Genomic DNA, 17,912 nt, shown 5'->3' on the forward strand with positions numbered 1-17,912 from the left:
ATTTGGATTGAGCTGCCCATGCAGACAAACAAACGTTCTCCGGAGGACACAAGAATCAAGCAATCTCTCTCAGTCCTTGTAACTTGGCCATTTTATCTGTTTCTTCATGCGTCAAGGTCCTGATGTTTTTGACCTGTTTGTTATGCAACATCCTTGAATCCCTTAGTCATGCTTAGACAATCAAAACATTTTGTAGAATGGTCGGCCCGACTCCATATTGAACTTTGGCCTACATCTAGTCCTTCAATGGTTTAGAATAGAAGAGAAATGAAATGAGCAGACATTCTTGACAGACACAAATATAACTCAAAGGTCAGAAATTCCACCACAGCAGGGACCACAGTTGTCAACCACAAATCTTAGTTGGGGAAGCAGCTCATACACAGTAAAGGTACCAACATCATTCATAAAAGTATAAAAAACTTGTTAAGAGCATTGCCGACACCTGTGGCAAGCGGCCAAATTCAAACATGCACATCAGGAAACACTGATGAGGCAAAAGGCAGATGTCTGATCTCCCTGCCTCCCCATGGCTCCTTCCTAGTGGCGCTGGGTCCTAAAGACCGCCAAGTTACAGTAAAAACGTAAGTCAAAAAAGCGGAAAATCCATAGCTTCCCTTTATAATCTTGTTTTGTTTTAATTAACCCAATTTCGTGTATTGTCTCATTGCGTAAAATGAGATTACCTTCCCACCCCTATTTAAACGTCATGTTGGTTGAGTGGTTGAAGTTCATTTTGAACATGTATGCAATTTTACCATGATACAGTACATCACATATTTTACACATTTTCATTTGTCTTTACAACATGTCCGAAAAGGAGTAGGAAGAAGCAAAGCGTATTTAATTCTACTACTACTACTAATCTACTCTAGGTGTGTGGAGCAGTGACTGGTCAAAGTCTGTGTGTTATTCACTATCAGAGTGTTTGACTGGCATGCCAGTGTGCTGTACGGTCTGATATCTTAATAGCTACTAGTGTACAAATGAGTGGAGCCATGTCCCTGTGATCAACACACTGTTGCTGCAATATGAAGCATCAGCTCATGCAGTTTGTTTGCGAGGGATCTAGCATTGGTAAGGAAATGGCAGCTTGTGTGGCTGTCTGCGTAGCCTTGCTCTGCAAAACTGGTCCCTGTCACTGTTGCTGCCTCCGCAGAGGTTAAGGGTAAAGTTATTGTGGTGGAAAAGTGACTGGTATTTGACTGACATATCAAATAACATAACTTCCTGTTACTATCAGAGGCACATTTCCTCAACAAGATATCACTACCCCTATATATGACAGTTGAAACCAAAAGAAGATGGCTTTTGACAAATGATATTTACTAAATGCTAGTAATATTCGGATCGAATTTAGGAGCCTGAACAAAATGTTTGCTGTGTTTCATAAATAATATTACATAAATGTTGTTCTAAGTTTGCTGTTCTACTATCTTCCACTACAGCATGGAGATTTGCGATCCAAGGAACAACATCACCATGTGCCCGCTGTGCGATAGCGCGTGTAGCTATTGGAAGCTAGTGACAGCATGTGGTACTGCCCGAGCCAGCCACCTCTTTGACAACCCAGCAACTGTCTTTTTCTCCGTTTTTATGGCCCTGTGGGGTAAATATACTCAACTTTTTATTTCTTCTATTAAACAAATCATTTGTAGGATAGGAAATCACAGTGTTTATTTTCATATCAGTCTGTTTCACAAGTAAAGCAGTGATGTAAAGTGTCAATAATAAATTTGCAAATCATTTCACAGTCGAAGCATAGTGTACACCAGCGTTTCTCAAAGTGTGGGGCGCGCCCCACTGGTGAGGAATAGAGACATGACAGGTGGGGGGCGCGAGGAACGGGAGGAAATTTCACTTTAATTTTTTTTAAAAATTATATTCTTAGATTTTTTTTTTTTACTATGCTTTCATTTTCTATACACACTGTAAATCACTTTGTGATTCTGTCTGTGAAATCCGCTATATAAATAAATGTAAATTACTTATTTTTCCTGTAGGCTTTAAATTACTAGGTAGGAGCGAAAGTTTGACAGACATAGCAACAGTAACTAATGGGGGCGGGGCTAAGCAGAACAAACTTTCACGCGGATGGGTAGCAGGCTAATCATGTGTGGACCACAATTACACAAAATGGATACAATTGTGACTCGCACCTCAAAGGTCGTAGAGCCAGAGCCAGCGCCTGCAGAGAAACAAAAATCTGACGGGCCTAATCAACCAAAAAGCCAACCGAAAACAAAATATGATGAAGGTATCTTGCTCTTGGATTCACGGCAGCGGTGGTGGGGGCAGAGGAGAGACCCCTGTGTGTTCTGTGTCTAAAACCGCTAGCAGCAGACAGCATGAGACCCAACAAATTAAAGAGAAACCTCGAGACCACACACCCCAATCACGTCAATAAGCCACCCATGATTTCTTTCAAAGAAAACTGTCAGAGTACCGTCAACAGGATCGCGCAATTGTTATAACTTGCATCAAGTTCAATAATAAATCAAATACAAGTGTTATAACTTGCATCAAGTTCAATAATAAATCAAATAAAAGTGTTATAACTTGCATCAAGTTTAATAATAAATAAAAAAAGTGTTAACTTGCATCAAGTTCAATAATAAATCAAAAAACTTGCATCAAGTTCAATAATAAATCAAATAAAAGTGTTATAACTTGCATCAAGTTCAATAATAAATCAAATAAAAGTGTTATAACTTGCATCAAGTTCAATAATAAATCAAATAAAAGTATTATAAATTGCTTCAAGTTCAATAATAAATCAAATAACTTGCAATAAGTTCAATAATAAATCAAATAAAAGTGATTTTCTTTTAATTTGTCTACGAGTTGTTCCTCAAGATCACTTGCAATGTCGCATATACGTCTCGCAACTGTGTCGTTTGACAGTGGGACAGCTTTTAATTTTGCTGCGCTTGTCTCGTCAAGCGCAATTGTGTGTGGTTTTTGCATTGTGCAATTCTGTATGCAACTCAATATGAAGTTGAAAACCACACACAATTGCGCTTGACGAGTTGAAAACCACACACGATTGCGCTTGACGAGTTGAAAACCACACACAATTGCGGTTGACGAGACAAGCGCAGCAAAATTAAAAGCTTTCCCACGGTCAAACGACAGTTGCGAGACGTAGAACAACTCGTAGACAAATTAAAAGAAAGTCACTTTTATTTGATTTATTATTGAACTTGATGCAAGTTATTTGATTTATTATTGAATGATGCAAGTTTTTACACTTTTATTTGATTTATTATTGAACTTGATGCAAGTTATAACACTTTTATTTGATTTATTATTACATTTGATTTATTATTAAACGTGATGCAAGTTATAACACTTTTATTTGATTTATTATTGAACTTGATGCAAGTTATAACACTTTTATTTGATTTATTATTGAACTTGATGCAAGTTATTTGATTTATTATTGAACTTGATGCAAGTTATAACACTTTTATTTGATTTATTATTGAACTTGATGCAAGTTATAACACTTGTATTTGATTTATTATTGAACTTGATGCAAGTTATTTGATTTATTATTGAACTTAAAGCAAGTTATTTGATTTATTATTGAACTTGATGCAAGTTATAACACTTTTATTTGATTTATTATTGAACTTGATGCAAGTTATAACACTTTTATTTGATTTATTATTGAACTTGATGCAAGTTATTTGATTTATTATTGAACTTGATGCAAGTTATTTGATTTATTATTGAACTTGATGCAAGTTATAACACTTTTATTTGATTTATTATTGAACTTGATGCAGTAAACCGCATTTTATCAAATAGTGAATACGTTGCAAATGCAGTTAATTATTCAGCCTTAATTTTGAAGGCCTGACTTCTTGGGCTGACTCAAAGCTGTGCTGCTGCGGCAATACCTAACATTTTTATTTTTTTTTCTTCATGAAAGTTAAAATATGGGCACGAGATGGTGTTGAGAAAGAAGGGCAAATATTGTAAAATTCCCAGAGAAAACGGGAGGATTGACAAGTGTGACTTTGCGTCCTGAGGGGAGCCACTGGAACACAGGAAGTAAATGTGTGATAGGGACTGTTGGATCCTGCAGGTTTTTGGTGCGGTTTGCAGTTTGCAAAGGGAGGAAAGTACTTATGGGTTGGCTCTTTTCCACCAAATTTCAGGAACTTTTAGATCCTGGAACTTTTAAGGACAAGCGCTTTTCATTTCATCCTCGGCAGTTCCAGGTCCGAAACGGCTGTCAAAGGTTCCCAACTTGTGTGATTATATTCTCAGCCGTCTATTTTTCAGGTGAGAGACATGATTTATGATCTATAATAAACTTACAGGAAGCAAGGAAACGAGGACGCAGCAGACCACACGATGATGTAAACATAGGCACACAGGACGTGATCACAGTGCCGCTCTAAATAGTTTGTCTGCATTAGCGTTTATAATAATAATATCACTGATACTTGGTTAATGTTCAAGTCTTGAAACGTATTTATTGGATTTAATGGGCGGAATACTGGAGCGCCCATTGACTCTGCTATAAGCAGACTTTTATTTATGTTTATTTAATATTTAAAATGCATTAAAAAGAAAATCCATCCGTCGTCATGTCTTTCATGATGATTGTGAACGATAGGCAAAATTCCAAAAAAAGTGCAGTTCTTCTTAAAGCAAATGGGAGAATATGGCCTAATGATTCATTCATGAGGGTCAGTAGGAATAAATGTCATGCGGTGTTTATATCAATCAATCAAAGTTTACTTATGTCGCTTTTAATCAAAATGTCTCAAAGAGCTGCACAAGCCACAATGACATCATTGGCTCAGATGCCACAACAGGGCAAGAAAAATCTAAATCCAATGGGAACAACGAGAAACCCTAGAAAGGTCTCAGTCTGACATACCAATACGTGTTTTGATACCTTCTAATAAAATGTTATGATTGACGGTATAGAATGCAGCGCTAAGATCAAGTAGCAGCAACATGGATGATGCATCAGCATCCATAGTTAGCAATAGATCATTAGTCATTTTTGCGAGGACAGTCTCAGGAGAGTGATTTGCCCTGAAACCGGACTGAAAGGGTTCACAGAGATTGTTAGACGCTAAGTGATCATTTAGCTGTTGTGTAACAATTTTTTCAAGGATTTTTGAGATAAAGGGAAGGTGGGACACCAGCCGGTAGTTTACTATGAGGTCAGAATCGAGGTTAGGTCTTTTGAGCAGATGATGAATAACCGCTTTTTTGGGGAACAGTACCATAGGAAAGTGATACATTTATAATATTTAGCACTGATGTTCCTAATATTACAAACAGCTCCTTGATAAGGTTCCCAGGAAGTGGGTCCAGTAAACATGTTGTTTGTTTTGTCTTATTTACACGTCGCAGGAGTTCCTTTAGTTTTAAAGAGATTATTTTGGACAGCAATATCCGTCGTACATACATTCGTATCTGCCTTAATAGAACCCAGTTGGAGCTGGGACGCGTTATCTTTAATCTCCTTTCTGATGAGTTCGATTTTCTTATTAAAGAATTTCATAAGGTCATCAGCCGAGTTGGTGGAGCCACTGACACGAGTTCCTTGTTGGGTTAGCTAATTAACTTAAATTTAGTTTTATTGAGGCGGATGAGATTGGAGCAGTAATGGATTTTAGCTAAGGTAAGTGCACGTTTATAAGTTTTTAAACTATCCCTCCATGCTTGATGGAAAACCTCAAGTTTAGTCGCAGACCATTTGCGTTCCAGCTTTCTACATGATAGTTTAAGAGCTCTAGTTTCTTCTGTAAACCAGGGGGTATGCCTTTTTAAAGCCTTTTTTAACTTTAGCCATGTTATACTATCAATGGCATTGCACAGGACATCGTTAACGTTCTTAGTGAGGTTATTGATAGAGCCCACATCATTTGGGAATGGAGCCATTACCGAAGGCATTAGGCCAGCAAGAGTCATAGTTGTGACAGCATTAATGTTGCGGCTGCTAAAGCAGTAGTTATTAATTGCTTGTTGACAATGCGTCAGAACTTCAAATTTTATAAGGTAATGATCAGACATTATTTTAGTGTACGGGAGTACCATAACTTTGGAAGTGGTGACACCCCGGAGAAGGACTAGGTCCATCGTATTACCGTTGCGATGCGTGGGTTAATTTATTATTTGTGTAAGACCACAGTTATAAATTATAGTCTGGAGCGCCGTGCATGGAGGGTCTGACGGGGTATTCATATGGATATTCAAATCCCTATTATAATTATATTTTCTGCGTGCGTCACTAGATCAGCGACAAACTCTGAAAATTTACTGATAAAGTCTGAATAGGGCTCAGGGGGGCCTGATGGAGATGTAGCAGTGACAGACCTCATAGTAACCTCAAATGATTTATATTTATAACTTAGGTTATGGCTAAGGTTAAGGTTTTCATTGGATGTTAGTGCAACCCCTCCACCCCTTTTTAAAGGGACGGGCAATATGTGCATTCGTATAGATGCCTTGTCAATTCAATTCATCTGGTTTTAGCCAAGTTTCACTGAGACCAATGATGTTAAGATTGTTGTCTCTAATGACCTGATTAACTAATAATGTTTTGGGAGACAATGATCTGATGTTTAAAAAGCCGATATTATAGGTAGTGGGCTGTTTTGAGGCATTTTTGTTAATGGTATCCGTAATAGTGATATTAATAACTTTACGTTTATTTTGTGTATTGCGCCTTAAATAATTTCGATCACATCTAAGAATTGATATGATGTGGATGTTGAGATTATTTGCTTGGTGCTGCGATAGATTTAACGCGTCATAATTTGCCACCTCAGTAGAATGCATGTCCACCTCTGGCACAGTCCCTACAGAAAAAACATAATGTGAGTAATGTATTATCCTACGAGAAATGCTATGTGTGCAGGAATTTTCCAGCCTGGCGCTGGTTAGTTCTGGCTTAACCCTTGTGTGGTGTTCATATTGTTGTTACTCAGCCAGTGTTTGTGGGTCTGATGGACCCGTTGCATTTTGTGGCTTGTAATGCCTCACAATCAAACACTTTTATGTTAAAATACTGAACAAGTGTTTACCTTATCCCAAAAAACATATGTAATGAAGTGCTTCAAGAAGTGAAGTGAAGTGAATTATATTTATATAGTGCTTTTCTCTAGTGACTCAAAGCGCTTTACATAGTGAAACCCAATATCTAAGTTACATTTAAACCAGTGTGGGTGGCACTGGGAGCAGGTGGGTAAAGTGTCTTGCCCAAGGACACAACGGCAGTGACTAGGATGGCGGAAGCGGGAATCGAACCTGGAACCCTCAAGTTGCTGGTACGGCCACTCTACCAACCAAGCTATACCGCCCGGCTGCTAAAGGAATACATTGTCTCCGGACTTCCCCCCACATTCGACCCATACCAGTTTGCTTATCGCCCTAACCGCTCCACAGAGGACGCCATCTCCTCTGCACTCCACCTGAGCTTAGAACATCTGGAAGGAAAGGACACACACGTGCGGATGTTGTTCCTGGACTTCAGCTCGGCATTAAACAGCATTATCCTGCAGCACTTGGTGAGCAAACTGGCCCCCCTTGGATTCAGTACCCCCCTATGCAACTGGCTGCTTGACTTCCTCACAGACAGACCCCAGTCTGTGAGAGTGGGCAACAACACCTCCAGTGCCATCTCCCTGAGCACCGGCTCCCCCGAGGGCTGCGTCCTGAGTCCGCTGCTGTTCACGTGGATGACCCATGACTGCTGCGCCAGGTCCACTACTAACCACATTGTGAAGTATGCGGACGACACGACAGTAGTGGGCCTCATCCGTGACAACAACAACATGGACTACAGGGAGGAGGTGAACCATCTGGTTGACTGGTGCAGAACCAATAACCTGGTCCTGAACATCGACAAGACCAAGGAGATCATCGTCGACTTCAGGAAGCACCAGTCCAGCCACGCTCCACTCTTCATCAACAGCACAGCGGTGGAGATGGTAAGACGCACCAAGTTCCTGGGGGTGCAGATAACTGACAATATGACCTGGTCCCTAAACACCAGAGCTCTTGTAAAAAGAGCTCAGCAGCGCATGCACTTTTTGCGACGGATGAAAAGAACACAGCTCCCTCCCCCATTCTCACCACATTCTACAGAGGCACTATAGAGAGCCTACTGACCAACAGCATCTCTGTCTGGACTGGAGCCTGCAGTGCCTCAGACTGGAAGTCTCTCCAGAGAGTGGTGAGGACGGCGGAAAAGATCATCAGGACTCCTCTTCCTCCTATCCAGGAGATGGCAAAAAGCCGCTGCCTGACCAGGGCTCAGGAAATCTGCAGAGACTCCTCCCACCCCCACCAAGGACTGTTTTCACTGCTGGACTCTAGAAAGAAGTTCCGCAGCCTCCGAAGCAGAACCTCCAGGTTCTGTAACAGCTTCTTCCCTCAGGCCATAAGACTCTTGAACGCATCATATTAATCCCCTCAATTCCCCCCAAAAAATTGATTAACTCGCTGGAATATAAAGACAATATAAAATGCATCCATAAATGTGGGTGCATATGCAAAAGTGCAATATATTTATCTGTAAAGTAATCTATTTATTTATATCTGCACCTTATTGCTTTTTTATCCGGCACTACCATGAGCTAATGCAACAAAATTTTGTTCTTATCTGTACTGTAAAGTTCAAATTTGAATGACAATAAAAAGTAAGTCTAAGTCTAAGACCCACAAACACTGGCTGAGTAACAACAATATGAACGTTGCATGGAAATTTATCTGCCAGTTTCTGCATCCCACAGGGATTCTTCTTTTGTGTTTCTGCACCTGCGGTTCTCACACAAGGTTGCAACATTTTTTGTCAACACTGTCTGCTCTCATTTTCTCGCACATTTGACCCTCTGATGTTCTGTGTACCTACACTCTGTCCTACCCCTGTCTAGGTGATGTGTGTGTGTGTGTGTGTGCGTGTGTGTGTGTGTGTGTGTGTGTGTGTGTGTGTGTGTGTGTGTGTGTGTGTGTGTGTGTGTGTGTGTGTGTGTGTGTGTGTGTGTGTGTGTGTGTGTGTGTGTGTGTGGGTGCATGTGTGTGGTACACAGAACATCAATTTCCACACTTCTATTAGCCCCGGGTCTAGTGGACCCAAACATCTTATATGTAATAGAAATGTGTAGGGGGGGTGTATGGTGTGTGTTCATTAAATATGTATTCTGATATATGTTCTTCACATAAAATGAGCCAAAGCCAGTGAGTCTCAGTTTGAAAAATGAATTAATTGTATCAGGTTTCTTTTAATGAAAATCGAAAACGGGTCCCACAGACCCGAACACCACACAAGGGTTAATTGACTCCTCACCTGGACTAACAGGCACTGTAGTTGCCTGTGTCCGAGCTTGCTGTAGCGGAGCTAGTCAAGTGTGACTCAAATAGTAATATATATTTTTGGAAAGAGTGATGGCGCCCGCGACCCCAAAATGGACAAGCGGTAGAAAATGGAAGGATGGATGCATAGTGATGGCACCCTTCCTGTTAGGATGATGGCCGTCCCTCTTAAGCAAGCTCGGTTTGCCTGAGAAAGATTTTAAAGATTTTTAATTTATCAATAAATGTTAGTCCGTGTTCTCTACAAAAACTAGGCAGCCACTTGTAAAGCGAGACTAAATACCTTTCATCATTGCCTCTGGCAGGCAGGGGCCAGAGACAAGTACTCCATGCTGAGACATCTTTGTAGCGAGATTAAAAGTCTGACCTATGTTCCTCCGACATGTACAACTATGTTTGTGTACCTAGTGGTACGATTAGCCTGTTGTAGGTGTTTACTACGCCTGTTGCAAGTCAGCTCCCTAAGACTAGCATTGTCGGGTGCTCTGGCCCCGGGAATACACTTAATTATGGCTTGTCTACTAAGCTGTATGTTCCGGGTGATGAAGTCCCCTATGACTAAGGTGTGGTGTCGGGTAGAATGGGATGTAGGACTAGCTAAAGGGCTAAATCTATTATGCGATTCAAATGGTTCATCGTGGCTTGTAGGCCGCCTCGGGCTGCTACAAGCAGGTCTAGTCAGCTCGCTACAGTTAACGCTAGTAAATGTGTCCGTCTAATGGCAGAGTAGCCGCTTCGATGTCCAGCAGAATACTGAATATTCCTCTGTAAATACAGTGTACGTTTGAAAGAGTCTGTCCACCTTTGGCAGATGTGCATATCAAAATGTAAATATTAATAATTTTCAATTATCTTGGTATTGAAATTCATGAGGAATAAGAATCAAACACGCTTACCAGCATACTCTAATGGCGGCTGAAATTTCAGACACAAAGCTTTAGAAAGGCCCCAATTGTGTTAAACCAATCAATGTTTGACAGCACAGGCTGCCCCGCAAAAGTACCTGAGGAACTTTTTAAAGTACCACCTAACAAATAGGAACTCATTTATTTGGATTTTTACTTACCGGGTAGTTTTTGGTGGATATGTACGGGAGTATTTCATTTACTAGTTAAATGGGGAACGTTCCTATAAAATTCCCTGTAGTGTAAAAGGGCCTATTTTTAACACATCCCAGTAGCTTTTCTAGGCCTGTTGTCCCGTCGTCTCTGTCCTGTTGCCACTGCCTCAGCTGGTGCAAAACGACATCACCAGCTCAAATTGCCAGAGTTTCCGCAACCTGTCCTTCTTCAACAACCATTGTCACCCCATTTGAGTAAATGAAGAGTTCAGGCGCCAAAAATTATAAATGCTATTCCTCCAATTTTGAGCTGTGAGTACCACTAGATCGTTTACACCATTCTCTATCAAGAAGTAAAATAAATTTTTTTGCAAAAGTGACTTATCTTTTAGCATTTCACTGTTAAATATATATTCCGTTTTACTACTGAAACCAGCAAGTGCCCTGCTGTATTTGCGGCAAAACCAGACAAATCCATCATGTCATGGAATCAGTGAGCGTGTGGTGCCTTCGCCTACTGGGCGCAAATAGAGATACATCTGAGCGGCCTGTGAGAGTTGTGTTAAATTTACTAACACTGCATGTGCAATTAAAAAGTGGTGTAGACCACCTTATTTAAATGAGTGGCATTTGACACTCTCATTTACTACTTACTTCAAACATGCTTTTTACGGGCATTTCAGAAAAACATCATTAAAAAAATATCAAATTACACCAAAATACATTAATTGAAATCGTTCTAATCAGCCCCTTAAGTTCTCTAGCAGTTAGAAAGTTATAAAATGATGTTGCTAAACAGACGATGTTATGATATGATATATTTCTGACCATCCTAAATGTTGACACACACAAGTCGGACAGAGGATTCTCGTCTATCCATCGTCTATTTATGCAGACCGAGCACTGATCCTGCAGCAGTGTGTGGAACCGTCAGACTACACATCCTTCTGACACGTGCTAAATAAAACGCAAAATAATGCTCACAAAACAGTAGTGAGTGTTGATAAATCAGGTTGCGCGTGCTAAATAATAATATTTGCATCTTCTCCTCCTAGTATTGTGAGTGTTTTGATGATCAGCATATATTTTGCATATTCAGATTCATCTTTATATTGCATGGACAGAGACACAAAATGGAATGCACACCTTATAATGCTCACTTAAAGTACCAGTAGAGTGGAAAAACAAGTTGACTTTATATGCTTAATTGTTTTACAGTCTATCTATTAAACCATATCCAATCGTATTTACAATCTGCAAAGTATGTAAAAACACTGTTTAAACATCACAAATTGCCACAAATTCAGTCAACAATTTTGAATATTCTGCTCCAAATACCTTTGGCTATTTCCGGAGATTGACGTCATTGGAGTAACACTTCTGCACTCTGACCATCGTATCAGATGAGTCATACTGGAAATACGCAAAATTTTGACAGAGATGTGCTGTCTAATATTCACAATCCCTAAATACGACATGAACACATATGTTTTTCTTTTTTTATGCATTATAAGTCGTAAATACTGTATACTGGACAAAAATATTGTTTTTTCTCCCATTTTTAATGAGTTGAACTCAAAGATCTCAAAGTTTTCATTGACACTTGGACTTCACATGTAGGTGTGAAAATACAAAACAACTAATTATTTGAGAAATCAGAATAATTTAGTTCATGGAAACCTAGTGAATGTAAACACCGAACTCCCTTGTCCAGGGATCACCCCAAAAAAGGTGTTTGTCTGGATGAAATTAAGTCATTATAGTGATGGAATAAGTGTATTCCTCTGAAAAAAACTGATCTGGTTTCACAATGTTTTAAGATCAGGCTGACACCATATAGGATTATTCTGTTTTTGCAAAGAAATGTTGTTTAGAATTATCTGTTATGCTGCGAAATTTGTAGAAAATTATCAAAAATTATTTTTTGCAATAAATGTGTATTTTTCAAATTGAAACTATAATTTTGGTTGTTAGAAACTATTCAATTGCAACCATTATTAGTAGGTTGACTGTTTCATGAACAGTTCCACACAAAAACATTGATTTAATCAATAATGGAAAATTAAGATATCTGTTTTTGTGTCTAAAATCTTCATAGTTGTGCCTATGGTCAAATTGAACTTAGATGTATTGTATCGGCGCCTGCTACTCCCTGATGGCTACCTACTTCACAGCTATGTGCACCAGGGGAGGCAGGTGTGGCAGAGCCTCACTTGTCATGATGAAAAAAAACCTAAAATGAATATCAATATTTTTCCATGAAATTGTATTACACATATATTTTCTGCTTGATTACAATTAGTTTTTTGTTTTTCACATATTTGTTTTTTCCTAATTAAAAATCACAACATTTGCCTGCCTAAAAACATATTGGTGTTGTTAATGTTGTTTTATTTCATTTATGTGTGCTTGCATGGTTGTGTAGCGGTTCTCTTCATGGAGCACTGGAAGAGACGACAGATGCGACTCAACTATGTTTGGGATCTGACTGGTTTTGGAGAGGAAGACGAGGTGAGAAGAGATTGGGGATATGTGGAAATAATTGTTAATTGTTGATAGTAACTACAACTACAATTGCATCGTGAAATATTGTGATAAATAAGCTGAGCTAGAATTCTTTGCACTTTTGGGTTCCATTTTTTAATTTTTCCTGTCCAGTCAATTTAATTTGTATTTTGATATAGTTATTCACAAGGCTGTGTAATTGTAACATCGTAATTCATTAAATATATATTAATATATATTATTATTCATTAATTTATATATATATACTGTATATATATATATATATATATATATATATATATATATATATATATATATATATATATATATATATATATATATATATATATATATATATATATATATATATGTATATATATATATATATATATATATATATATATATATATATATATATATATATATATATATATATATATATATATATATATATATATATACTTATATATACTGTGGCATATATTACTGTAATAATGCAGGGTGTCCCTAAAGTCTGAAATATAATAATATAATATAATATGTTTTATATATATATATATGTATATATATATATATATATATATATATAAATTAGGGGTGTAACAGTATGTGTATTTGTATTGAACCGCTTGGATACAGGGGTTCCGGTTCGGGTCGGAGGTGTACCGAACGAGTTTCCACACGGACATATTAAGTAGCGTAACGCACGTTGTGTAAACAATGCACACCGAGGCACAACACACGGCATGCTAGCAGCTAACGGGCTACGATAGATTGACCATATGTCCTCTTTTCACCAAACATGTCCTCTTGTGCGGAGCTGTCAGGGCGAAGTTTCTTAAATGCCTCAAATGTCCGGCATTTCGAGTTAGGGTTGCGTGTATTTCCAATGTACGTTCAGAGTTAAGAAGGGGTTAAAAACAAAACAAATTGTGCGCGCAGCAGCATTCGAGAGGGAGGGGCAGAGACAGAATGAGCGAGAGAGTTATGATAAACGCGCATGTGTAACCAGGCTCTGCTTTTTATCCATAGATTTATCGGATTAAATTTTTTATTACAAGTAAAAAGTACAAGCCACAACGACATCCTCGGTACAGAGCCCACATACGGGCAAGGAAAACTCACCAAATCAATGTTATTATGAATTATTGACCTATCCAAGGTTCCAATTACTTCACATCAAATATTCCACTAAGAAAAATATTTTTGGTGGAAGATTTTGCAAATTTGGTAAATAAATAACCCAAAAACTTATATTTTGTTGTTTTCTTACTGTACCGAAAATGAACCGAACTGTGACCTCTAAACCGAGGTACGTACTGAACCGAAATGTTTGTTTACAGTTACACCCCTAATATATATATATATATATATATATATATATATATATATATATATATATATATATATATATATATATATATATATATATATATATATATATATATATATATATATATATATATATATATATATATATATATATGTATATATATATATATATATATATATATATATATATGTATATATATATATATATGTATATATATATATATATATATGTATATATATGTATGTATATATATATATATATGTATATATATATGTATGTATATATATCTATTTTTATATATATATATATATATATATATATATATATATATATATGTATGTATGTATGTATGTATGTATGTATGTATGTATGTATATATATATATATATATATATATATATACACAGTTTTATATCCAGATGTTAGGGCGATCCTGAAAAAGGATAAAGCAAGACTTTTTAGAAGCAGTAACAGGATCCCTATGAAAATGCTTACTTACATCAAAATGATTGTTATGACTTACAGTGTACTGTGTGTGAACAATGGCTGACAATCTGTTCTTTTTTTGTTTATGCTGTTGTTTGCAGGAGGAACACAAGGTATGGATATGACTTCCCTTTTTAATTCTATTGTATCAAGGGTTTTTAGTCAATCATGGAAACAATTTTTCCCAGCACTGTTGCGACACTAATGTGTGTACCTCAAGGTGTATGACAGCCTGCTCTAGTTTGCTTTCCTTCACACTGCTTACTTTGCTTGTATGCTTTCTTTTTTTACTTCATGTAGCGCTTACATTGGGATCCCTGTGCCGCAAGTTCAGCAAACTGTGTACTTGACATAAGCACTTCTTATTTAGTGTAATCGTGTGTACTTTAAAACTACAATATGTACTGTACTCTGTTCTGTCATTTCTTTTTCAGGACCATAACCGAGCAGAGTATGAGTTCCGTGTCATGCAAAAGGCAATGAAACAAGAAAATTCAACATCTAAGGTAAATAAATGAGTGAAATGTTTCTATCCATCACAGTAACATATATTTAGGATTTCAAAGGGGTGGAAAGTTTCCGGTAAATTTCCGGAAACTTTTCGGAAATTTGCCACTGGAAGTTTAGTTTGGAAATTTTGACCATATTTTGATTATTCAAAGTTGGACACCGTCCATCTTATTCTGTAGAATAAGATGAGAAGCTTGTAAAACACTAATGCAATGCCCCACACAGATATAAATAGTCAGCTAAACAATTGGAGTAGTCTTTAAAAATGTTTTACTGATGGAGAAATGAATATAAATAGGCTAGATGAATAAATGAACACTCAAGCAGCATGCTAAATCAAACTATAATCTACATTCTTGTATGACAACAGATTGTCTAGCAGAACAGAAGGCAGAGGAAACTACACGTTTTGATTTAGTATTTGCTAGTTGAACTTTACAGATCACAAAAAAGGTATATTCGGCTCGCTAACGTTGTTAGCATAAATTAATGGGATTTAACATAGAGGAAATTAGCATCACGGCTAATGGAGAAATATTTTTGGTTCATTATGAGACTGTGGTGGTACATAAACCTAGCTAACTAGAGATATTGGCCCCAAAATCATTTAACAAGTACAAAAACAGCTAGCTAGCTAGCTTGAGTGGAAGTCTGCTGGAGTAGTCGACAGTCATACAGTAACAAGCAATTACACCTCTCTTAAACTTAAATACCATAGATCAAATATATTTACCCCAGTAATATCATCAAAACTTACCTGACTGGATGAAGTCATTGGGCTCAAATACTAGTGTGGCCTCAATAGCCCTGTTGTAGTGTGTAGCATGCTGGGAATTATCTGGGCATGTGATGGAAGAATGCACTGCACATGTGATGGAGGAATGCACCGTGCAGGGTTGAAATTCAACTGAATTTGCATTAAATCAGGTTGTTTTAGCTAATTATCATGCTGCAAGATCTAGCATGTTGCATTCAATGTTTATTCCCATTAATTTCCCATTATTTCCAGTTAATTCCCATATATTCCCGTTAATTCCCATGGAAAGTTTCCAACTTTGAATATTCCCGGAATTTTGCTACCCTAAATATACTACAACTAATTAGTTTGATGTCTTTTAAAATGTATTTTTGGGATACCTAGAAAAAAAAAACATTTAGTAAGTTCTTACAAAAAATTTAAAATTTTTTGCAATGGTAACTACTCTACGGCTGTACACTAGGCCTGCACAATTTTGGCCGAAAATAAAATCCAGATTTATTTCTCTGAAAACTCTATTTTCGATCCGCACCAATGCAGCTGAGATAGGCTCCAGCACCCCCCGCGACCCCGAAAGGGACGAGCGGTAGAAAATGGATGGATAGATGGATTTCAATATTTTTGGTAAATACTACAATAGAGGGTGCGGTTTGCTGATGACATCATGCTATTTATGATCTAATAGGCCAATAAAAAGGCTAAAAAAAACATTATACATATATTTATAAATATTTATACATATATATCTTTATTCGTTCCGCTTGCTGCGGAAGCTAACACCAAGTGCTTCACTTCTCTGCCGAGCAACCATGAGCAAGCCAAGAAGTCATCAACGGAGCAATAGAGCGTTACACAGGTGCACCCGGACTTAAAAGTGTTAATAGGAACTCTACAAAACGATGTAAATGAGGTACTAAGCGATGTCAACAATCACCATGAACAGATTATCAATGGTGTACAAAAGATGTCGCAAATCTCCTAGAACAGATTATCAGAGAGATAAAAGAATCTTGTGATGATATGATGGATCCTCGATCATATGCAAGAGCAGTTGACAACAGAGGAGAACCAGATAACATTGACACTGCTTCAACAGAGCAACACGTGGTCAACTTTCTGCAATCAAAGGGAATTGATGTCGATATTAACACTATTGATGCGTGCATTTCACTGAAGAGAAGAGGCAACAACACCACGCCAGTCACCATCTTGAAGCTTGCCAACAGAAAATCCACAATGGCATTGCTGACACAGGAGAAAAAAACGAAAAGTACAAATGTGTACATGAATGAGCACCACACTAAAAGCAATGCTGAAATCGCCAAGAAAGCACGCGATTTGAGGAAACGGGGGAAAATTCAGGGAACTTAGAGCGCCAACTGCAAAATCTACATCAAACATGAATGGTGGCCCCGAAGCAAGAGTCCTAGTTGTCAAAGACATCAAGGATCTGAACAAATATTGAAACTTCCAGAGAAACCACAAGATAAAGATAATGGAGTCTAGCGGAAAATAAACATCGACATTCAACTACAAAATTACAATGCTCCAAAGGATTACCGAACAAGAAGATCTGGACTCACATTAATCTACATTTAAGATGTATGCGGTATGGCATAGTGGGTAGAGCGGCCGTGCCAGAAACCCCTGGGTTGCAGGTTCGCTCCCCGCCTCTTGACATCCAAATCGCTGCCGTTGTGTCCTTGGGCAGGACACTTCACCCTTGCCCCCGGTGCCGCTCACACTGGTGAATGAATGATGAATAAATGATAGGTGATGGTCGGAGGTGCCGTAGGCGCAAACTGGCAGCCTCGCTTCCACCAGTCTACCCCAAGGCAGCTGTGGCTACAAATGTAGCTTACCACCACCAGGTGTGAATGAATGATGGGTTTTCACTTCTCTGTGAGCGCTTT

General features: G+C 38.0%; 1 protein-coding gene across 1 annotated transcript in view; it reads left to right on the plus strand.

Moving 5' to 3' along the window:
- The window catches only part of LOC133645308 (anoctamin-1-like), a 195,375-nt gene that overhangs the window by 111,413 nt on the left and 66,050 nt on the right, over positions 1-17,912 (plus strand). Inside the window, exons 13-16 of the mRNA XM_062040192.1 lie at positions 1,449-1,609; positions 12,834-12,919; positions 14,834-14,845; positions 15,167-15,238. Of these exons, the coding sequence (XP_061896176.1) occupies positions 1,449-1,609; positions 12,834-12,919; positions 14,834-14,845; positions 15,167-15,238 (331 nt within the window). The remainder of the gene's footprint in view (positions 1-1,448; positions 1,610-12,833; positions 12,920-14,833; positions 14,846-15,166; positions 15,239-17,912) is intronic.

Source organism: Entelurus aequoreus, unplaced genomic scaffold (genome assembly GCF_033978785.1).
Source record: "Entelurus aequoreus isolate RoL-2023_Sb unplaced genomic scaffold, RoL_Eaeq_v1.1 HiC_scaffold_36, whole genome shotgun sequence".
Classification (NCBI taxonomy): domain Eukaryota; kingdom Metazoa; phylum Chordata; class Actinopteri; order Syngnathiformes; family Syngnathidae; genus Entelurus; species Entelurus aequoreus.